Below are 21963 nucleotides of genomic sequence, written 5' to 3' on the forward strand. Positions count from 1 at the left end.
CGCATTCTTAATGAAAATGGCCCTACTGAAACTCTTAAAACAAGAATAAAGTTATCTTATTCAGGTACATCTTGCTGTAAGCTGATTAGCTCATATGTAATTGAGAAATAGGGCAATGGTGTTGCTCTAACACATGACAATTCCCCCAGCACCATAAATGTTTATGCCACCAATGCCAAGTAATCCAAGAGCTGGACAGAGCAAGTTGCAATGTCCATTCTCCTTCCTTTCTCCCTCTTGGCTTACTTTTGCCATAGATGTGATTTCTTGGAAGGATTTATTAATGGTCAGTTCCACGTTCAGTTCATGTTCCCCTTGTCTGCATAACTCTACAACCTCAACATTTTCTGACTCCTCCATTGAAGCCCTTATATTTAGCATAACATTAATTTGTTAGGAATGTTTTTAATGTTTATTTATTTATTTTTGAGAGAGAGGGAGGGAGGGAGGGGCAGAGAGACAGGGAGAGAATCCTAAGTGGCTTTGTGTAGGTCAGCACAGAGCCTGACAGCAGGCCTCAACCCCACAATCACAAACCATGAGGTCATTACCTGAGCCAAGATCAAGAGCTGGATGCTTAACTGACTGAGCCGCCCAGGTACCCCTATTCATTAGGAATTTAACATGCCTTTAAAACCATGCTAGTATTTTTATTTGGATTGTTATTGGCTAAAAAGTTTGTGTAGGTTTTGAGTAGGCTGCTCCAAATCTATTTTTATCACAAGCTCTATTTTTTCACATATGACTTTGTGGAAAACATGAGATTTGTTTTAGGAATGGCTATATCACATTATAATAGACATGCCTGTATTCTTATGACTCTGAATGCATACATTTTGTGGAATAGTAGAATGCCAATAAATTGGCTCCAGGACTATATGAAAAGTTTCCATGTGGAAGCAGTTTGCCGATCATTTATCCTTTACATTTTGGAGTGCTTTGGAGTTCCCAAATGACGTTTACATACAGAATCTCATTTCAATCCCAGAATAATAATGCAAGGATCATTATTATTAGCATTTATACTTGACAGAGTTGGAAACTGAGGCTCAGAAGAGAGAAATATTTTACCTAAGATAGACTGGTAACAAAATTCTGGCTCTGATTAGTTATTCCATTCAAACAAACATACTTTGGGCACCTATTTTATGCAAGACCCTGGAGATACAGAGATAAATAAGATGAAACCCAGCCCTCCTCCAGCCACCTTTCTCCCCTTTTCCTCCAATTGGTGTAGGAACTCTTTTCAGCTTGGGCTGGATGGGACCAGTCAATTCACTCCATCCCAGAGAGGCAGCAGCCTTCTTAGTTTCCTAGAATAGCTGGCAGCTCAGTACCCTGGCTGCTCTAGACAGAAAAGTGGACACTTGGATGGCTCCTGGCCAACAGGCCTGACCCTGTTGCCATCTGGAAGTCTGTCACTTGATTCTGCTCCCTTACCAATCCCTCCCCTATTCTAGCCTATAACTGTGACATTGTTTTACCCAGTGGAAACACAGCTACAAGTCTGAAAAGGCTTGGTTGTCTAGTCTTTCTGCTTTGTGTGAGCTGTAAGTACATCCCAGGGGTGCATAGTGAAGATGCCTTATCATTGCTTCATGTGCTCCATAGTATGAGATATAGAGCCGGGAACTCCATGAAGAGCAAGGAAATTGTCATCTCTGGGTCCCATCAGTAAACTAGCCATGGTGTCTTAGGCAAGTTATTTTAATTGCTTGGGCCTCCATGTTGTCATTATTTCAGGATGCTGTCTGATTAGGTGAACTAAATAAGGCTTTTTCCAGCTGTAGCCTTCTGAGATTCCTCAAGGGCACACTGGAGTTTATTCAGTGTGTGTTCGAAGGAGAGCTACATAGAGCTAGGTCTGAAGAACTTCATGGTAACTGAAGTCTCTCAGTGGTGCTTTCCTGAGATCCTTCTGAGTCTTAGACAAACCTTAGAGCTAGATACAAACTGAATGATCAAAATGGTAGCACCTGATTTCATGGAGTATTTAAGCATTTTATATTATTATTTATTGAGGTATAATTGGCATATAACATTATATTAGTTTCAGATGTAGAGCATCATCATTTGCTATTTCTATTTAAGCAATTTAAATTATCATAAATTTTTAAAAAACATTTATGATATGGTAGAAATATGATATAGTAAAAATATGGTAAAAAGTACAGAATTGTTTAAAATACAAATATTAATAAAGAGGGTAAATATTTTTGAGGCCAGTTCAAATTACTTTTGATCAATGAAATATTAGAGAAGACTGTCATTTTCAAAATTAATGAGAAGCCTATAGATAATATTCATAACACTATCAATTCCATTACTTGATTAAAGATACTTAATCACAAATAAACATTTAACTGTATGCATTTATAGTTTGAGTGACATTAAAGGCTATTTTATTCTCTCTGACACCCCAGTCTTTTCCTGCTTTAGGAAAACTGAGGTCATATAACTCCAGAGATCTGTTCTACTTGTAGTTTTGATCTCATGATCCTGCTTAGGCAGAAGCCACAACCAGTTAAGTGTTTATTTACTTGGTCAACGTTTAGCTTGTGGTTGGGCATTTATATCCCAATGGAGACTGAGAAGACAACACAGAGTGGTGAAACAAGGCAAAGGAAGAGAAGTAATTGAAGATCAGGAAGAAAACATGAGAAAAGCAAGGGGAAAGGCTGAATAGTGCTTTCACCATTTCTTTTTCATTTCTCTCATATGCTTAGAAAATAGAATACAGTTTTGTATGCCTGCAGTAGCTTTACAAAGAAACTAAACAGATCATCAGCCCTTGGCAATTGATTTCATAAGTATATAAAATATCATTGACATGCTCTACTCTTCCCAGATCGATGGTATGTCAGATGTTTGAAAAGTTATAGCTTGAAGAAAATGTACCCTACCTTAAGTGCTTTATTTGTTTTTATATTTTCATACTTAATGGTCTGTGACCTAATTTCTTCTTTCAGCCCTGACCATGCTTTTTGTTCTATGAGTTGTTCTATGAGTTAAAAAGAAATTACACACACACAACATAAATCACTTGTGAAAATACATTTGAATATGTACATTAGTCATCCAAATTTTGATATCTGTCCTTATTTGTGTTTCCTTTTGTCTCCCATTAAAGATAAAATAGCTGGGAAAGTTGTTCTCTCCTAATGGGCTGATAAGTAACTAAGTAAAACATATTGTACTTTTACCTAATGTAATGGCAGGAAGCCCAATTTGCAGAATGCCCAATTACACAATGCTGTATTAGCCACCAAGGAAAAGTATTTGTATTTTATTTTTTTAAATAGGAAAAATAAGGATTGAAGATTCTTTAAAAAGCACAATGAATAAAAGGTACATGGGAATTCTATATACTTTTACAATGGTTTATGAATCTACAAGCACTTCAAAATAAAAGATTTAATTTTAAAAACCATATGGTTGTATGTTTAGTGTGGGTAATTGAGATGCTTTGTATTTTGTTTATTGTGGTAAAAAAATATATATATATAAAATTTACCATTTAACCATTTTAAAGTTACAGTTCAGTGGCATTAAGTACACTTACAATGTTGTGTAACTGTTACCACTGTCTATCCAGTTCCAGAACTTTCTCACTACCCCAAATAGAAACCTCACATCCATGAAGCAATCACTCCCATTCCTCCCTCCCCTCAGGCCTTGGAAACCACAAACATGTTTTTTGTTTCTATGAATATGCCAATTCTTTATATTTCACATAAATGGAATCATACAATATGGGGCCTTTTTTGACTGGCTTCTTTCATTTAGCATACTGTTTACAAGGTTGACTCATGTTATAGTTTGTATCGGTACTTCATTGCTTTTTATAGATGAATAATATTCTATTGTATGAATAATCACATTTTGCTAATCTATTCACCAGCTATAGACATTTGGGTTTCCACTTTTTGGCTGTCATGAATAGCACTGCTATGAACAATTGTATGCAAGTTTTTGTGTGAACTGGTACACCATCTGTGAACTGGTACACCATCTTACATTTCTATCAGCAGTATATGAGGATTCCAATTACTACAAACCTCTGCCAAAATTTATTTTCTGTTTTGTGTTTTTTATTATAACCATTCTACTTAGTGTGAAGTGGTATCCCATTGTGGTTTTGATCTACTTTTCCCTAATAATTAATGATGTTTAGCATCTCGTTATATGTTTATTGGCCACTTGTATAAGTGATTTAAAGAAATGTCTATTAAAGCCTTTTGCCCTGAGGTGCTTGGGTGGCTCAATTGGTTAAGTGTCCGACTTCAACTCAGGTCATAATCTCATGGTTCATGAGTTTGAGCCCCCTGTGAGGCTCTGTGCTGAGAGCCCTGGAGCCTGCTTAAGATTCTGTGTCTCCCTCTCTCTGCCCCTCCCCTGCTCATGCTTTCTCTCTCTCACTTTATCAAAAATAAATAAACATTAAAGACTTTGCCCTTTTCGGGGCGCCTGGGTGGCTTAGTCGGTTAAGCGTCCGACTTTCACTTAGGTCATGATCTCGTGGTTTGTGGGTTCGAGCCCCGCGTCGGGCTCTGTGCTGACTGCCAGCTAAGAGCCTGGAGCCTATTTCAGAGTCTGTGTCTCCCTCTCTCTCTGACCCTCCCCTGCTCACGCGGTCTCTCTCTCTCCTAGAAATAAATAAAAATATTAAAAAAAAAAAAAAGACTTTGCCCTTTTCTTAATTGGCCTGTTTGCCTCTTTGTTGCTGAGTTTCTTCTTATTTGTAAAGGAAATGGACCCAAAGGGGCTTCACTTGTGCTAGAAATGTTCCTTTTCTGGATTTGGATGGCAGTTACATGGGTATGCTACTTTGTGCCTTATGTACATTTGTGAAAAATCAGGATGTGTGACCTTTTCTGAATGTATTTGTTTCCTTGGGTCACAAATTATCAAAAATATGGTGGCTTAAAAAAAAACGGAAATTTTGGCCACCTTCAAAAACATGAGATAATTAATGCTGCTAAGGCTGTGGAAAAAAGGGAACATTTGTGTGCTGTTGGTGGGAATGTAAACTGGTAGAGTTAGTAAGGAAAATAGTATGGAGGCTCCTCAAGAAACTAAAAACTATAGAACTACCATATGATCCAGCAATTCTACATCTGCGAATCCAGAGAAAATGAAAACAATATGTCAGAGATAATCTGTGCCTCCATGATCATAGCAGCATTATCTATGATAGCTAAAATGTGGAAATAACCTAAGCATCCATATGGAGGAATGGACCAAGAAGATGTGATAGACACACACACACACACACACACACACACACACACACACTGAAATATAAGCTAAAAAAAAGAAAATTCTACTACTTTTTAAAATATTTTTAATGTTCATTTATTTTGGAGAGAGAGAGAGAGACATAGAATCGAAAGCAGGCTGCAGGATCTAGGAGATTATGACCTGAACCAAAGTCAGACGCTTAACCGACTGAGCCATCCAAGTGGCCCCAAAATTCTGCCATTTGTGACAATATAGATAGACCCTGAAGGCATTATAATAATTGAAGTAAGTCAGACAGAGGAAGACTAACACTGTATGACAATATCTCTCTTGTATGTGGAATATTAAAACAACAAAACCAAACAAAACCTAACTCAGAGAAAAAGAGATCAGAGGTAGCAAGTAGGGGGGAGAGAAAGAATTTGATGAAAATGGTCAAAAGGTACAAAGGTCTAGTCATAAGTTAAATAAGTACTGGGGAGCTAATACACAACGTGATGGGTGTAGGTAACACTGCTGTATGGTATATATGACAGTTGTTAAGAGAGTAAATCAAATCCTGTTAAGTTTCCATCACAATGAAAACATTTTTTTCTTTTCTCTCTCTTTATATAATATATATAATATGATATATATGATGAATGTTAACTAAACTTGTACTCATTTCATGACATATGTAAGTCAAATCATTATGCCATACAGCTTAAACTTGTACCAAGTTGTATGTCAATCCTTTGTTGGTAAAACTAAAAAGAAAAAAAAGTAAAAACAAAAACCCAGAAATTGAGGGGTGCCTGGGTGGCTCAGTTAGTTAAGCATGCGACTTCAGCTCAGGTCATGATCTCACAGTTTGTGAGTTCGAGCCCTTCTTGGGCTCTGTGCTGAGCTGTGCTGAGCTGCTTTGGATTCTGTGTCTCCTTCTCTCTCTGCTTCTCCCCCACTTGTGCTCTGTCTCTCTCTGTCTCTCAAAAATAAGTAACTGTAAAAAAGAATTAAAAGAAAAACAGAAATGTATTCTCTCATGGTCCAAAATCAAGCTATACCCCTGCTGAAGGCTGTAGGGAAGACTCTTGACTTGACTTTTCTAGTTTCTGGTACCTCCTGTATTTTCTTGGCATTTCATGGTTTATAGACACATTTCTTTAGTCTCTAAATGTCTTCACATGGTCTTCTCCTCTATGTTTTCAGTTCTAGGTGTCTGAAATCTCCCTTTTCATTCTTTTTTGAGGATAACAATCATTGAATTTTAGACCCAACCTAAATACAAGATGATCTCAAAATCCTTAACTTCATTACATATGCAAAGATCCTCCTTGCAAATAAGATCACATTCACAGAAAACAGGGGTTGGGACTTTGGACATATTTTTGAGGGCACACAATTCATGTATGAAGTGTGCATGAAGCAGTGTCATGCTTTAATTTGTTTTAAGTTTTTAAGAAAATAAATGGTAAATAATTTTTAAATGGAGTAATCTGAGTTTTTGTGACAAAAGTTTTATAGGTTAGGGACAGAAAGAAAATCATACAAACTTGCCACCCTGTGAGGGAGAAATTCTTGATCAGTCTTCAAACAATGTCTTCACTAATTATGATCATGAAAAGAATTTTTCAAATAAGGTTTTTGAAAGACATTTGTATGGTTTTGTTTTCTTTTTTTGAGAGGAAGCTAATGTGAACAGTATCATATTCACATAGAGAGAGAATACCTTTTAAGATACTAAAGCACTTTTTTTGGTATTTCCAAATTCAGGACTCTATTAAAGTATCCAAAAACATATTTTTCTGTGTATATTCACACTGTTACACATGATAATCTTTTGGGGTTTTTGTTTGTTTGTTTGTTTTGCCTTTGTCAATTGCCAATAATTAAATCATTGCTCTTGTTGAGATTTGTGGCTTTGGACCATTGTGATTCTCAACTTTGGTATGGTTTGCAATTGGTTGAGGATTCAGGGTATAAAAGGCATATTATACCTAACACTTAGCCCTGGCATCTGGTCTCATTTCATGCATCAGTTAAGTAAATATGTAAATGAAGTAATCCTTTCTTCTTAAGAATGACATTAGACCCAATATATTAAAAGTTATTTGAGTTCATAAGTATGAAAAGGGCTGATAAGTTGTAGTACTTTTGTGAAAAGTTGTTTTAGTATGAGAATATACAAATTTAAGAATTCAAACAATAGCTTTATTCAGAAGACTAAAAGCTTCTTAGAAGCCTATTTTCGGGACCCTAGTGCTATTCTGCAATCTTTCTCTTTCTCTCTCTCTCTCTTCATGGATTGTACTATCTGTTAAGAAATAGATAACAAAACTTTGATTCATCACCTTCTCAAATTGTCTCCACTATATAAAACATGTCTTCAAAAGTAAATTATGGAAGCTTTTATATGCTCCATTGTATGAATGCTTTGAATAAGTCCTAATTATTCACTAGGGAGAATATCTTTAAAAAAAAACAAATTTTTTCTGTGCTTTCTTTGATGGCCATTTAAAAAAATGATTTAACAGTCATTTTTAAGCTGATTGGAGTTCATCCAGAAAATCATTACTTGAGAAAAAGTTAAAACTTAAGGAAGCCCAACTTTTGAAATTTTTTACAAAGTTCCTTTTATATTTTTAAAGTAGTAAAAGGCCAAGTATTTTATAAAGTGTCCACACAAATTATATTACTGATCTTTCATCATCATATGGAATAGTAGTTACACTCAAGACATGAAGGAAAAATATGCTTCAGGGTTTGGCTGGGAAATAACTGACATACAACAGGATCACTCACCCTAGTAGTTTTTCACTGTAGGCGCCAGGCAGGGTGTCAGTCTGGGGAGGGGTAAGCTGGTGCCTCATTCAGCTCTGCCCTCCTAATAAGATCAGCCTGACACAAAGCTGCAATTATTCTGTAGTGACATCACTACCACCCTGCCCTTTTGCCTGTATTTAAATGAATTATTCTTATGTTGCTTAATGGAAGGTTTCAATTTTAAGTCTGACTGGGCAATGAAAGTCAGTGTGAGTTCTGTGTCATGTTTTCATCTGACTTTATTTTTACCTTTTGGTGATGCTTCGAACACAGGCCTAGAGTACTGAAAACATTTTCTAACATGAAATGTAGAGTCCTCCTGGGAAATTTTGCGTATTTAATCACCTGCCTAATAAACTAAAAAAAGTGTCACACTTTTTCATGGTACATAAAGGATTACCCAAATTAAGTCCCAAGATATCTATCCCCTATTCTCTTGTAGATAGCACAGACCTTTTCAATGTTTAAATAGGAAAGAAAAAATAAAACTAGGATTGTTGGAATTTATAAAATTGGAATCCAAATTACAGGAATCACAATTACAGCAACGACTTATGGCCCTTGGAATTATTTTTTTCTTTTTAAACCTCATAAGATTAATTATTTGATTATGCCTTACGTCTCACAAGTAACTAAAGCTCTTTGAAGGCAAGGCTAATGTTTATTTCACCTTTTAATCACTCATAGCTCTTCCACACTACCTTGCACCTGATGGCATTTATTAGTGTGTGCCAAATGAATGTAACACATTCAGAATGTTGTCACATATGGACATGTATTAACATGCTTGTAATGTATATATAGAGCAGGCCCAGTCACTTTTTTCTCTTATTCTGTCTTTTTAAAGTTTTTAATGACTTTTTAGGGGAAAAGTAAGAAGGAAACATTGAGTCAGGCTATAATAGCCATCTGTTTTTCTTAGCTACCATGCCTCATTCCTCTTACCCATTTTTCTCCCAGCCATAGCAGAACAATGAAGCTGAAGGGAAACTAGACAACCTCTCCGTTCCCTTCTAAATTCTATATTTTAGAACTCTCTCTTTCCTTCATCTGGATTTTGCTATCTCACACTATAAACTAGCTTCCCGGCAAGAATCAAGTCCATATCTGTTCCTGAGTGTCCTGTTCCATAATCTTCTCCACCAGGACAAGAGCCTAAAAAAGGTACCGAGCTGATATCAGAGAGTTGAGTACTCAGACTGACCCCTGTTGAGTTAATCAACTGTGGCCAGGAGGCAGGGACATTAGATGGAAATGTAGTATTAGGTTCCATTGATGACAGTGGGTATGGTCTTTGTTGTTGCTATTGATTCTGTTGTACTAAACCCTGTCCCTTTAAAGATCCAAATAATAATTTAAGATTAGAGAGTTTCAAGAGAAATGATAAAGTCGGCAAGCTTTCTAAAATTGTAGTACTTGAGGAAAATTGTCAAATACACATTCTCATTCATCTGCCACAGTCCTGCTCTATCCTGTGTAAACTTACTGAGTGTACGACTCCTTGGCCATTTTTCTTTCCATCTTTATGTGTTTATATTCTCAGAAGTAATGTTCCATACACCTCTGGCATATTGGACAGTTCTAAACTGAGTGATGACTTGTTTCTTTTATGTCTTCCCTGAGTGCCTAGTGTTTAAAGAAATAAAGATGGCCAGTAAGTGTTACCTGACTTACTTCCATACTTCTTAGTTAAACTTCTCCCTGAATAAGGAATTATGAGTTCCTGGAGCAGCACATGTGTTTCTTTCTTAATATCACTCTCAGTTCCATGATTTGAATTGTCTGTAGCTCTCTGAAGACAAAGATATCCATATAAATATCACAGTCAGAGAAACTAGACTGTGGACAAGTACTGGAAAGGAAATAGAAAATTCTAGCAGTCAATTCCTTTTCAGGCCACTGTGTTTGTTAAACAAATTGTGAACTTTGGCTAATTAAAGTATTAATCTCATTTCTTTTTTTAAAGTTTATTTACTTATTTGAGAGAGAGTACAAGCTGGGGAGAGGTAGAGAGAGAGAAGGAGAGAGAGAATCTCAAATAGGCAATGCACCACCAGCACAGAGCCTGATGGGGGCCTTGATCTCACGAACCAAGAGACTATGACCTGAGCAAAATCAAGAGTTTGATGCTTAACTGACTGAGTCACCCAGATGCCCCTGGATGAGTGGAGGAGGGATAGAGAGAGAGAGAGAATTTCAAGCAGGCTCCACAATGACAGCTCAGTCTCACTAACTGTGAGATCATGACCTGAGCTAAAATCAACAGTTGGACATTTAACCAACTGGGCCATGCAAGTACCCCAGTATTAATCTCATTTCTAAAATCTTTGATTTTTTTTTTTTTTTTTGCCCTTGAGGTCAACCCTCAATGATGTTCAGCAGAGTGTGAATGTGAGAGGCAGCTGCCATAGCAAATCATCTTTGGCAAGATCTCCATCAGACTCTTGTTCAACTTGCCTGCCTCTGAAATTATCATATCTCCCCCTTATCCTAATCATGCCTTCTTATATCTTCTGCTGACCTCCACCCCTCTCAGTGTCATTGATAGTGAAGGGATTGTAGAAAATAGGNTGGATGAGTGGAGGCGGGATAGAGAGAGAGAGAGAGAGAGAGAGAGAGAGAATTTCAAGCAGGCTCCACAATGACAGCTCAGTCTCACTAACTGTGAGATCATGACCTGAGCTAAAATCAACAGTTGGACATTTAACCAACTGGGCCATGCAAGTACCCCAGTATTAATCTCATTTCTAAAATCTTTGATTTTTTTTTTTTTTTTGCCCTTGAGGTCAACCCTCAATGATGTTCAGCAGAGTGTGAATGTGAGAGGCAGCTGCCATAGCAAATCATCTTTGGCAAGATCTCCATCAGACTCTTGTTCAACTTGCCTGCCTCTGAAATTATCATATCTCCCCCTTATCCTAATCATGCCTTCTTATATCTTCTGCTGACCTCCACCCCTCTCAGTGTCATTGATAGTGAAGGGATTGTAGAAAATAGGAAATGATAAAGATAATTAACACTATCCATTCAAGTTATTTTATTTTGTGTCTCCTTGCAGCTCCTAGAAATGAGAATAGCATTCTGTTTGTTCTAATTTCTTTGTTAGAAGATATGAAATTTTAAAAATCAATAAAATAAAAAAGAATTAGAAAAGCTATATCATGACAACACATTTTCAAACTTATAACAATAATTATACAGAAAAAATTATGTTCTTTTATCATAAAATACTTTAAAATATTTTAAAATTAAAGGAATAACAACAAACACAAATGCATCCACTACCCAGATTTGCAAAATCTAACACTGTCCCATAATTGTTTATTCCTCATAAGAAATAAAACACTATTGGGATTTTTTAGAGCCCCAAAATGAGCAAATTCCATCCTCACTTGAGGTTAGAACTAACTGGGAAATGACAAAGAATTGGAGTGGAGCATAGCTGATGAATGAAATTCCTGTTATTAACCCTTAGACAAAGCTGGCTTACCCCCCACCACCAGCTCAGAGCCTGACAAATAGAACAAAGCATTGTTTAGTTTTAGTTTTTGTTTTTCTGTAGGCAGTTTCACTTCCAAGAGAAAATGAGTAAGAGAAGACTGAGCTACCCATACAGCTTCTCTTTCCAAACTCACCAATTATGTAAGTGTGAAAAGAGGGTGGGACATATAGATACAGACAAGAAGGTTACAGGTCTTCCACATGGAAGAAAACATCAGGAATGGAAAGTAAGCATTTTCTTCTAAAAATATATAAAGTTAAAACCACAATTTAATTGCCTTTTGGATCCTATTCTTTTCTTTCTCTTGCCCCCAGCCCAGAGGTAACCTTTACCTGAATTTCAAGATCCTTGTATGTAACAAGTACTTAGTCGCCAGAATTGTGATTCTAAGTACCAACATACTTCCATTTAAAGAAAATATTGGCCACCAGTTCTTGAAATTTTGATTATAACATCTGTATTTACTTCAATTACCAGATAATGGAAAGAATGTAAAAAGATGCTGCTGATAGATAGGAATAGAGTTTGGATTCAAAGACATTACTGCTCAACTAATGTTCTTAGTGCTGAAGGATCATCATGGTCTTAGCAACAATAATTATAACTAAGAAAACAAAATTTAGAGCTATCTCAAAACAGAAAAGAAAGCACCATCAAGTTATCTCTTCCCTCTGAAAAGAAAACACACATTCTATTGACCCTTGCCTTCTGAAATAGTTCAACATTCCAGGCTACTGAGATTTTTCTTCATTTCTTATAAACAAACCCCAGCGCCCTTTAAAATACTTTGTGATTTATTTTCCATTTTTTTCAGGCAAATAACAAGTAAATATGCATTTGGCCTCCATTATTTTCTCTTGACAAACTGAACAAGTTTTAAATTGAGCACAGGTACCAAAAAGCTTTTTTTTTTAAATTTTTTGTATGTTTTATTTATTTCTGAGAGAGGGAGAGACAGTGTGAGCAGGGGAGGGTCAGAGAGAGAGGGAGACACAGACTCTGAAGCAGACTCCAGGCTCTGAGGTAGCTGTCAGCACAGAGCCCGACGTGGGGCTCCAACCCACAAACTGTAAGATCATGCACTGAGCCAGAGTCGGACCCTTAACCGACTGAGCCACCCAGGTGCCCCCAAAAGGCTTTTGAATGAAGAAAATGTTTGGAAATGAATGATAAAATGAAAACTAGCTATGATAATTAGCTAGGAATGGAGAGAAAAAGTATAAAGAATCATTTTTTGTTTAAGTGATAGTGTATTATTAGGGACATCTAGAAAATTGACCCTACATAGTTTTTGAGAATCAGTAATACATCTCTTAGTGTCTGCAATTTGAAATTGCCAATTAAAACTACAGGGCAACTCTAGGATGACCAATTTTTTTTTAATGGACTTTGTTTTTGGTTGGGGTATGCTGTTGGAGTATGCATAGTATTTTATTTTGTTACTTATCTTCATGAAGCCCTTAATTTATTAATGGCAATGATTGATCACCTGTGTGTTAAACCAGAAAGTATTTAGATAACTTTATTCCATCAAAATAGAAATGTTATAAATCTGTATACTTTGCCTCCTGCTTCTGAGAAATATGGCAAACAAAAAAATAAAAGGTTAAAGCAAGTTAAATCTAATACTCCTTTATGGTGGATGGCAAAATAAAATATACGTAGACTTTATTTTATGTGTTGACTGTGTTCTTGAAACTTGCATAAAAGTTAAGTCCAGGTATGCTCCCTCTTTGAAAAAGTCAAGATAGTCAATTATAGTCATTCAAAATGCCACTAATTATTTTCCAATCTAAATAATCACAATTTAATTTAACTGATTTTTTTCACATACTGGAATTTTTCCACTCATTTCTATTTTATTTTATTGTTACACGTGCAGTATGTTTTCACTTAAACTATTTTATTTCTAAACTACAAGTTGTACAATTAAGTGAGAATGCCTTTTGGTTTTTTTTATATCATTTATACATTAGGTAACTGGTTAATCCTTTTTCACATTTTGAGACGCTATTGGTTCAATCTCAGAGTCCCATCTTACCCAGATACCATATGCATTGTGTCCATCGATGCTTAAGGAGAAAAACCTGAATAAAAAGTTGTACTTTTATTTACAGATTTTTTCAATGAATTTTATTATCTTACATAAAATTTCTTCTCTGTGATATATATGAGCCAATAACACATTGCCTGTCCTAAGGTTATTTTTGCTAGTGTGTGCAAGAGGTAGTTTCATAGATCAGGAGAGCAAAGAGGTAGGATACACAGTGATATGAATTATTTTGAACTTCCTAACTGCCATTGGAGCTATTAAATACACACACTAACAAACAAACTAAAATTCACTGTCCCAGTGAAGTAATAAAAATAACTAAAGTAGTAACCACATCTTTCACACTTAGACACGTGTATGGATTTCAAAAGCCAACACCTAAACCATCCAGAAAAATTGTCCTATTGAATCTATAGGAGAATCAATAATGGAACCTGTTACTGCCAGGATTTGGAAATTGCCAGTTAAAATCACTAGGTAAATTGAAAACTATTTATTTTATGGTGCGTACTACCTCTTTGCTTTCCTGGCCTCAAAAGTATCTGTTGTACATCCTAACAAAAACAACCTAACTCACTGTCTCACTGAGAAGAAATTATATGTAAGTGAATAAAATCCACTTAAAAGTTTTCATTAACAAAAGAACAACTTCCATTCATACTTCTATACCTCCAAAGACTTTGTATCTCCCATTTCTGATAATATACTTGAATAGGATGCAACCCTGCTTGCTCTGAAATGTAGTTCGCCTTTCCCCATGCAGCGCTCCATGCTGTGCAGCCACAGAAATTCATGAGTTCAGCTCCCAGGATGCCAGGGCAGCTGGAGACCAGAGTTCTGTGCTCACGTTGCTTGCACAAACACACGAGCCTTGTTTCCCACAGTGAGGTCCAGGAACCCCTGAGGTCCCGCAGCTTTTTTATCCTGTAAAACTCGGAGCCAGAAGATGATGCTGATAGGGTGGGGGTGTTGGGAAACTAAGACTGTTGAAGAATTTAAGGAGAAGGGACAGTCTGAGTGGAGCTGGCAGAGCAGGCAATTATTTGTGGTGGGAGGATATGGGAAAAGAGCAGATGTCTGTAGATACTACAAAGGAAAATAAACACTGTGCAAGAATAAACTTATGCAGAAAAATTTAAAAGGGGGATTTTTAACAAAGGATGTTTGGGAAACACTCCATTGGAGTTTTAATATTCTGGGCAGCACTTACAAAAGGGTATAAGTTCTTACAGCCAGAATGACCTTTATATGAGAAATCTTCATTTCTCTGTTTATTCCATCCTGTTTCATTTAACAAACTTGTATTAAACACCTACTATGTGCCAAGAATTAGCCCTCCTTGTCTCCTTCCCAACAGCCATATATAGATACACACATAAACACACACTCACTTTGAAGCTCAAATACCATTTGTATTAACTGGAGGCCCACAGGACATTAGCACTAAAGTCAAAACAATTCACTTACTACAGCAAACTGAAGTTAAAAAGCAGCCCCCCAGGGTGAAACTTGGAAAATGCTTGAACATAGAGGTGTTTATTTGGATTGGCTTTTCTGGACTTGCTGATACCAGTAGATATCTTGCTTACATATTACATCATTCTGATGAAAGAGCCCTGAATGGTGGGATTGATTGAGCCAGACTTTCCTCTTACATAACTGTATAGGGAAGTTTCCATTGTTTAGAGACAGTGAGTTAGATATGATATTTCTTCCAGAAAATATAGTTTCCTGTATTTGAGATTATGATGCCATTTCCAAACACTTGTGTTGATTCTATATCAAGGCTCTAATTTTGTTGGTTTCATTCTATTTTTATTTCCTGTGTCTTCCCCATTGGAGTTCTTTGTCTTGCCCTTCTCAAGATTGCAGCGCTGTAAAAATAATCATCTCGGATTTCACATCAACTAGAATTATGTTGTACTATAATATTTTAGGACAGACCCAGTTACATTATAAATCATACTTCATCTTTTAAGGTAATCATGTACACCAAAATTGAATCCAACTCACTTAGCCACCAAGAGTATTTACTAATTAAAATTTCAGATTTATAGCATGGATATTATAAAGATGTTTCATTATACATTACAAGTGAGGAAAAGGGCTTTCAACTTCCACTAGCTTATCATTAGAATGTTTTTCCTCCCACCCCCTGAAGTGTCTCAGAGTGATTATATTTTATTTGAATTTAGGGAGAAAGAAAAGTAAATTTGAAGTGATACAAAATACCTAATGTATCACATCAGTAGTCACAGTGAGCATATATAACTTTCGGAGTTTATATCCACTTGAGCAGGGGTGGATGAACTCTTCAACAAGAGCCTGTGGCACAGCAAGAGATATAAGAGGCACCCAGGTTGTACCAACATTGGAGTTTGGGGAGTATGGGGGCTCTGAAGCTCTATACACAGAGGTTGCACTGGCTAGGTATGTTATCTGATTCTCAGGGGGCTAAAGACTGTGACTCTATTAGTGTGGCATGAGTCTACTGGAAGAGTCACTTCAGGCTTATCCTGTCCTTGGAATACACCTGTAATCTTTGAAGTAGGTTAGAGAAGAGTAGATTGGCATTGAAGTCAGAGAAACCTTGACTTGATATTGGCTCAGAACCTGGGTGGTATCATAAATATTTACCACCTCTTGAGGGTCTGAGATGAGAATCCAAGAGATCTGACTGGAAGTACAAGAATCACCGCACTCTTCCTCCTCGGCCAGCTCTTTCACCTGGAAGGCTTGATGCCCTCATCTTAGATTTTCTTTACAGATGTCATTGTAGCCAGTTTAGAAACAGGAAATTTTCTATGGAAATGAGTCAATGAACCCACTGTCCTGTCCCACTGATATAACACATATGTATCATTTTTCAAGGTACAAATGATCATCAGGATGGGGGTGGGGAATCCTCTTCCAAAAGAAAATTTAGCTGCCAGATGGTAAACTGATTCTTTGGATTCTACTTTTATAAACACAGTTAACTCATTTATTGAGCATTCTCTGTTGTTACATGCATAAGTTGTATATCTCACAGCAACCAATCCCTATAAAGCATGTGTAAGCTTATTTTAAATATCATAAGATGAGGCTGATAGAAGTTTAAATCACTTACTGTATTTTGAAAGCAGAAACACCATCTTTTTATGACCCTATCTCTAGGACCTAGCATGCATTCAACCTAAGGCAAAGTCTGGATGAACATTTGTGGAGCAGTTGAAGAAATGTGAATAATTACATACAAAGTATAAGCAAAAGGGCTGTGTTTAAACCTAGGTTCATATATCTCTAAAGATCAGTATCCTTCCATACAATTAAAGAATTGGCTCTGAAAACTATCAACTATAATAACACAATTATTACTATTTCCCATCTTAATGTTATGATATTTTAATCTTTAAAAACAATAACTATAATGTTAATACCATGATTTCCCCTATTTCTAGATTGGATAAATGTGTAAGAAGTTGTTGAAAAAAAACAATAGCATTTTAATATCTATCCCTAGTCACCATTCATTTGATTTTTCCTTGGGCTTAGAATTTTAAATATTCAAAATTGAATTAGCTATTAAATGCTTCAATCTGGATATTACTAGATCAGAATTTCTGGACTACCCCGTGAAAGACCTTCATTAAGAAGCAAAAAATCAAAAGGCTGCAGTGACTTTTCTTAGAACTTGGAGGATGTGTGGAGGAGGGAGGTCTTCTTTGACCAGGGGTCAGTGCCCTTGGGAGATGCTCAGACTTTGCCTCCTTCATTCAGCTTTTCCTGCCAGTCTTTACCTTCATATACTCCAAAGCTACAAGATGATTAAGAGCTCTCATGAGCCATTTGAGAGTTCTCTTGACCAGGGTTATTATTTTTATTTTTATTAATCTGACCACCTCAATAGCACTGTTGTTATGGAAAGTCTATGATTTGACCTCCGAAGACCTCAGAATGTTGAAGTCTGTCTCTGCCACTAACACAGCCTAATGTTAGGCCAAACACTTAATGCCTCTAAGCGCCAGTTTCCTAACACACAAGAAGAGAATCATCACTGCTCTTTTGCCTAAGCTTCTTTGTTTGTTGTCCAGCTCAACACCTTTTTTACATGAAAATGTTTGTAAGTGGCAAAATGTTTATAAGCAGAAAATACCATATGATTGTAGGTTACTTCTCCCTCTCTTCTTTTTTCTCTTTCTCTCATTTAGTTGTCTTACACATCAAATTCCATCCTGGGGCAAAGAAATTGTGCAAAATGATCTTTTTTTTTTTTTTTACAAGAGATACCGTTCAAAACTAACAATCTCATCTTTCTCCTCATCTTCCTACCTTCTCACAGTCCCTAGATATGTAATACATACAACCCATATTTGAAAGAGAGCAAGCCTTTCTATTTCTTTTCTACCTAAACATGAATGTTTTGACTGAAGTCCCTCACGATGCTTTCTCTAGAGCTCTGTGGCCATGACTTCTCTCCTTACTCCAATTTTTCTCCTTATCCTCAATTCCCTAGCCATGGCCACTCTAGAAGAGCCTCTTCCCTAATTTTGCTCCTCAGGAGAATGTAATTGCATGAACTAATAGTAGCCTCTCTTTCAGACCCAGATCTGCATCACCTTCTACTAGCCCTTTTCAGTTTTAGTGATAAGATGTAGATATCGAATTAAGGTGAATGTTTGGGAATCCTGAGGAAATGTGGGCAAATTTCTCCACTATCCTGAGCCTCCTACTCTTCATTTATACAGTGGTGATAGTAATACTAGTTAATTATAGGGTTGTAGGAAAATTATATGAGAAGGAGCATGTGAAGAGCAACACATAGTAAGTACACAGTGTTGTCCTTATTAAGGGAAAAATCCCTTTTGCTGCCGCATGGAAACCAGAATTTCATTTTGACATCTGACTATTGTCTATGTTTTATTTCTCATCATTTTCATCCTATATGACACTAAAGCCACCTCAGTTTTGTTTTTGTTTTTTGTTTTTTGGCTCAGATGGAGAATAAGTATGATTTTTGCTTTACCTCTGGTACAGAAAGTTGCAAGACAACTTAGTATAACAAAATGAACATCGAACTCAAAGTCACAAGAAGCTTTCACTATTTATGTACTCCTTTAAATCAAAAGAACAAGATGTAAACTATTTTTTTATGTCATCTCCTGTGCTTCAGGCTCTGTGGTGCCTTAGCAAACATGAAAGAGACTGATTTACAATCAGTTTGGGCAAATTGCCTGTAGAATTCTGAGGACAGGAAATGAAAAAAAAAAAAAGTGCAGCACACACCCCCGGACATTCCACACAACATGTGGAATAAACAGGCCTAGAAAGGAAACCAAAAGCTCTTGGTCTTATGTTGAGGAGTATAATGAATGGCCTTTGGGAGAACATATAGTAAAGATAAGGTGCTGGAAAAATATTTCAAGAGGGCTGAACTTGATCCTGATTAAAGATAATCCCCTCCCCCTTTTGTTTAAAGGATGGTGAGTACTTTCAAGTTAGGTAAATTATGTTACCTGCATCAACATTATTAAAGAGGGGTACCATATTACAGACCTGTTCCTCTCAAACCTTCACAGGAATTGGACTTCCTGGGGGTCTTGTGAGGATGGAGATAATGATCCAGGAAATCTGAGTGGAACCTGATGAGATTCTGGATCCCTCACAAGCTCTGGGTGATACAGATGCTGCTGGTCTGCAGGCCAGTTGTTTCTCCATCCTGTTCAACAACATCCTTGGTGGTGTTCTGGTCCTTATCTATTGAAGAGCGATTTTCACCTGGGCAATTTTGGTCCCAGGGGAATTTGGCAGTGTCTGGAGATACTTGCGATCTTCACATTCAGGCAGTTCTACTGGCATCATGTGGACAAGGACCACAGATGCTGCTACAATACACAGGATAGACTTTCATAACAAAGAATTTTCTGACTCAAAATGTCAATAACACTAGAGGTGAGAAGTCCTGTTGTACACATACTACTTTGTGTATCTCTCATATCAAAAATAATCTTGGGGCACGTGGGTGGCTCAGTCGGTTAAGCATCCAACTTTGGCTCAGGTCATGATCTCATGGTTCATGAGTTCAAGCCGTGTGTCGGGCTCTGCACTGACAGCTCAGAGCCTTGGAGCCTACTTCAGATTCTGTCCCCCTCTTACTCTGTCCCTACCCCACTTGCGCTCTGTCTCTCACTCTGTCTCTCAAATAAATAAACATTTAAAAAATTTTTAAAAATCTATTGAAAAACTTAAAAATAAATACATAAACCAGTGAGAGAAAGGTAGAAACATGTACTATTTAGTCTAGAGTAGAGTGAACTGTGTTTAAAACTGTCTTTAAGATGGTAACCAGCTGTTCTTCATCACACTGTAAGTATGAGCAGGAAATGTACATAAATGGGCCTATGCTACCCATCCACTCTTTTTCTTCATCTTCCACGCCAGCCAGGCAAATCTCTCTATGCTTTTGTAACCATATTTGTCCCATTTTGTTTCTTATTACTTGCAGAGACCCTCCCAAATCCTTGGGACATATTTTCTTCTCACTGCCAAGTTCCCTCTCTCCCTGTCTTTAAAAATCTAACTTGAAAATTTCCACCTCCATTAAGTCTTTCTGAACTAAATGAAGTAGTTGCCAGTTCACTTCTGTCTTCAGCTGGTACACTTTCTCCTTCGATGTGTTCATTCTGCAAATATGTTATTGCCCATCTGTGTACAAGGAACTGTGCTAGATTGGGGGAAGGGATAAGAAAGATGAGTAAGAGAGTCTTGCTTTTAAGAATTTTCCAATCTAAGGGAAGAAAACCACACACAGATCATTACAGTGTAAATAAGATAGTTTTTAATAATTTTATTTCAATGAGAGATATTTAAAAAATGAAAGAGAATGGTTTAGTAGTTAAAAGATTATTTCCAGTTGGCAAGATCAAGTACAAATTTATAAATAGGTATACATAAGTATCCTTTTTAATAAATAGGTATATATAAATATATTTTTAAGACAAGTTTTTCTGTAAATTAGGTACAATCCTATGCAAAAAAGAAGCACTGAATAATTTTAAAATTTGAGGATAATGAATTAGAGTATAGAATGAATTTGAGTCTGGATTTAGACTATATTTATAGAAGAGTTTATAATGAGTAAGAAAAGAGATTTTTTCTGGATGTGTGCAGCTATAGCATGGTTTTAACAAAAGACACTGAATTTAATCACCTATGAATGTACCTTAGGATGTTTTGTAGTTTTATAAGGGAGTGCTCTTTGGAAAGAATTCTTAATTACATCTAGGAGGGGAATACTTTGTAACTTCACAAGTATACTTTAAAAGCTAGTACCAAACATGGAATTTGGCACCATCCAGAACTCTTTTAGGAGAGAGTCTCACTTGTAAAGTGTTTTCATTACCGGAACTACAAGGAAATGGAAGAGAATTAACCCTCATTGATTATTTAATATGCGCCAGGCACTGCATAACTCTTTAACTATGTTATCTGACTTAGGTATATCATCAATAGCAACCTGTGTGTTTATCACCACCAACAACACTATAAGGAGATTCTAGCACATTGATTGAGAGGGAAGCAGAGCAAATCTCAGGGCTGTTTAGGAAGCCATTTCTGGGTGGAGACAATCAGCTTGCTTTTCCCTTAGAAGCAGCAAGGAGAAAGCTTCCTCTTCTGAAGATTTAAATGGTGATACTTGCATAGTCACAACAGGAAAATGAAGTTGTTTACATTTCATTAGTGGCCATGATTCCCTGTAAGGCTCATTACTGGAAAGCTATCTGTAACTCCGTTAGGCACAAATATGCATGAGTTTCTGCCAGCTCTCTCTCACACATCCTGAAATCACAAGCTTTGGGAATGGTATAGCTACTAAATTACTATAGGATTTTGTTTGAATGTCAGTACTTGAATTCTTCAGTTGTGATATTGGTTTAAAGTCAGTAATACAGTTAATATCATAGACCTTTCTTGCAGTTCTCATTTTTTGCGCCTCATTGCTCTTTTTAATAAGAGAACAGTTTTTAATCATGTCTTCTATAATTCAAAACATGGTGGAATCCTAGTTAACTCTGTGTAACTGGACTTTGTTTCCCTTTTAAAGTTGTTCTAGACTTCTGCATATCATTCAATGTTGATGTGAAAAATGCGGTGACTTTCAGTGGCCCGGTAGAAGACATGTTTGGATACACTGTTCAACAATATGAAAATGAAGAAGGAAAATGGTAAGCTGGTTGATTTCATTGTGTTGTTGTTTAATTTTCTTCCAAGAGAATGGAAAATATTATTAGCTACAGTCTGTTTTGTGAATGAGACTTCAACAGAATGAATTATGTATGGTAGAAAATACAGTCTTAACATTCGGTAATGGAAACTGACCCAGTTA

The 21963-nt window shown here is 36.6% G+C and overlaps 1 protein-coding gene across 2 annotated transcripts in view; it reads left to right on the forward strand.

Moving 5' to 3' along the window:
- Positions 1-21963, forward strand: part of ITGA1 (integrin subunit alpha 1) — a 156780-nt gene that overhangs the window by 32847 nt on the left and 101970 nt on the right. For both annotated transcript variants that reach the window (XM_077752498.1, XM_077752499.1), the window contains one exon: positions 21682-21802. In XM_077752498.1, the coding sequence (XP_077608624.1) occupies positions 21682-21802 (121 nt within the window). The remainder of the gene's footprint in view (positions 1-21681; positions 21803-21963) is intronic.

The sequence above is a fragment of the Crocuta crocuta genome, unplaced genomic scaffold (genome assembly GCF_008692635.1).
Source record: "Crocuta crocuta isolate KB4526 unplaced genomic scaffold, BGI_CrCroc_1.0 scaffold181, whole genome shotgun sequence".
NCBI lineage: Eukaryota > Metazoa > Chordata > Mammalia > Carnivora > Hyaenidae > Crocuta > Crocuta crocuta.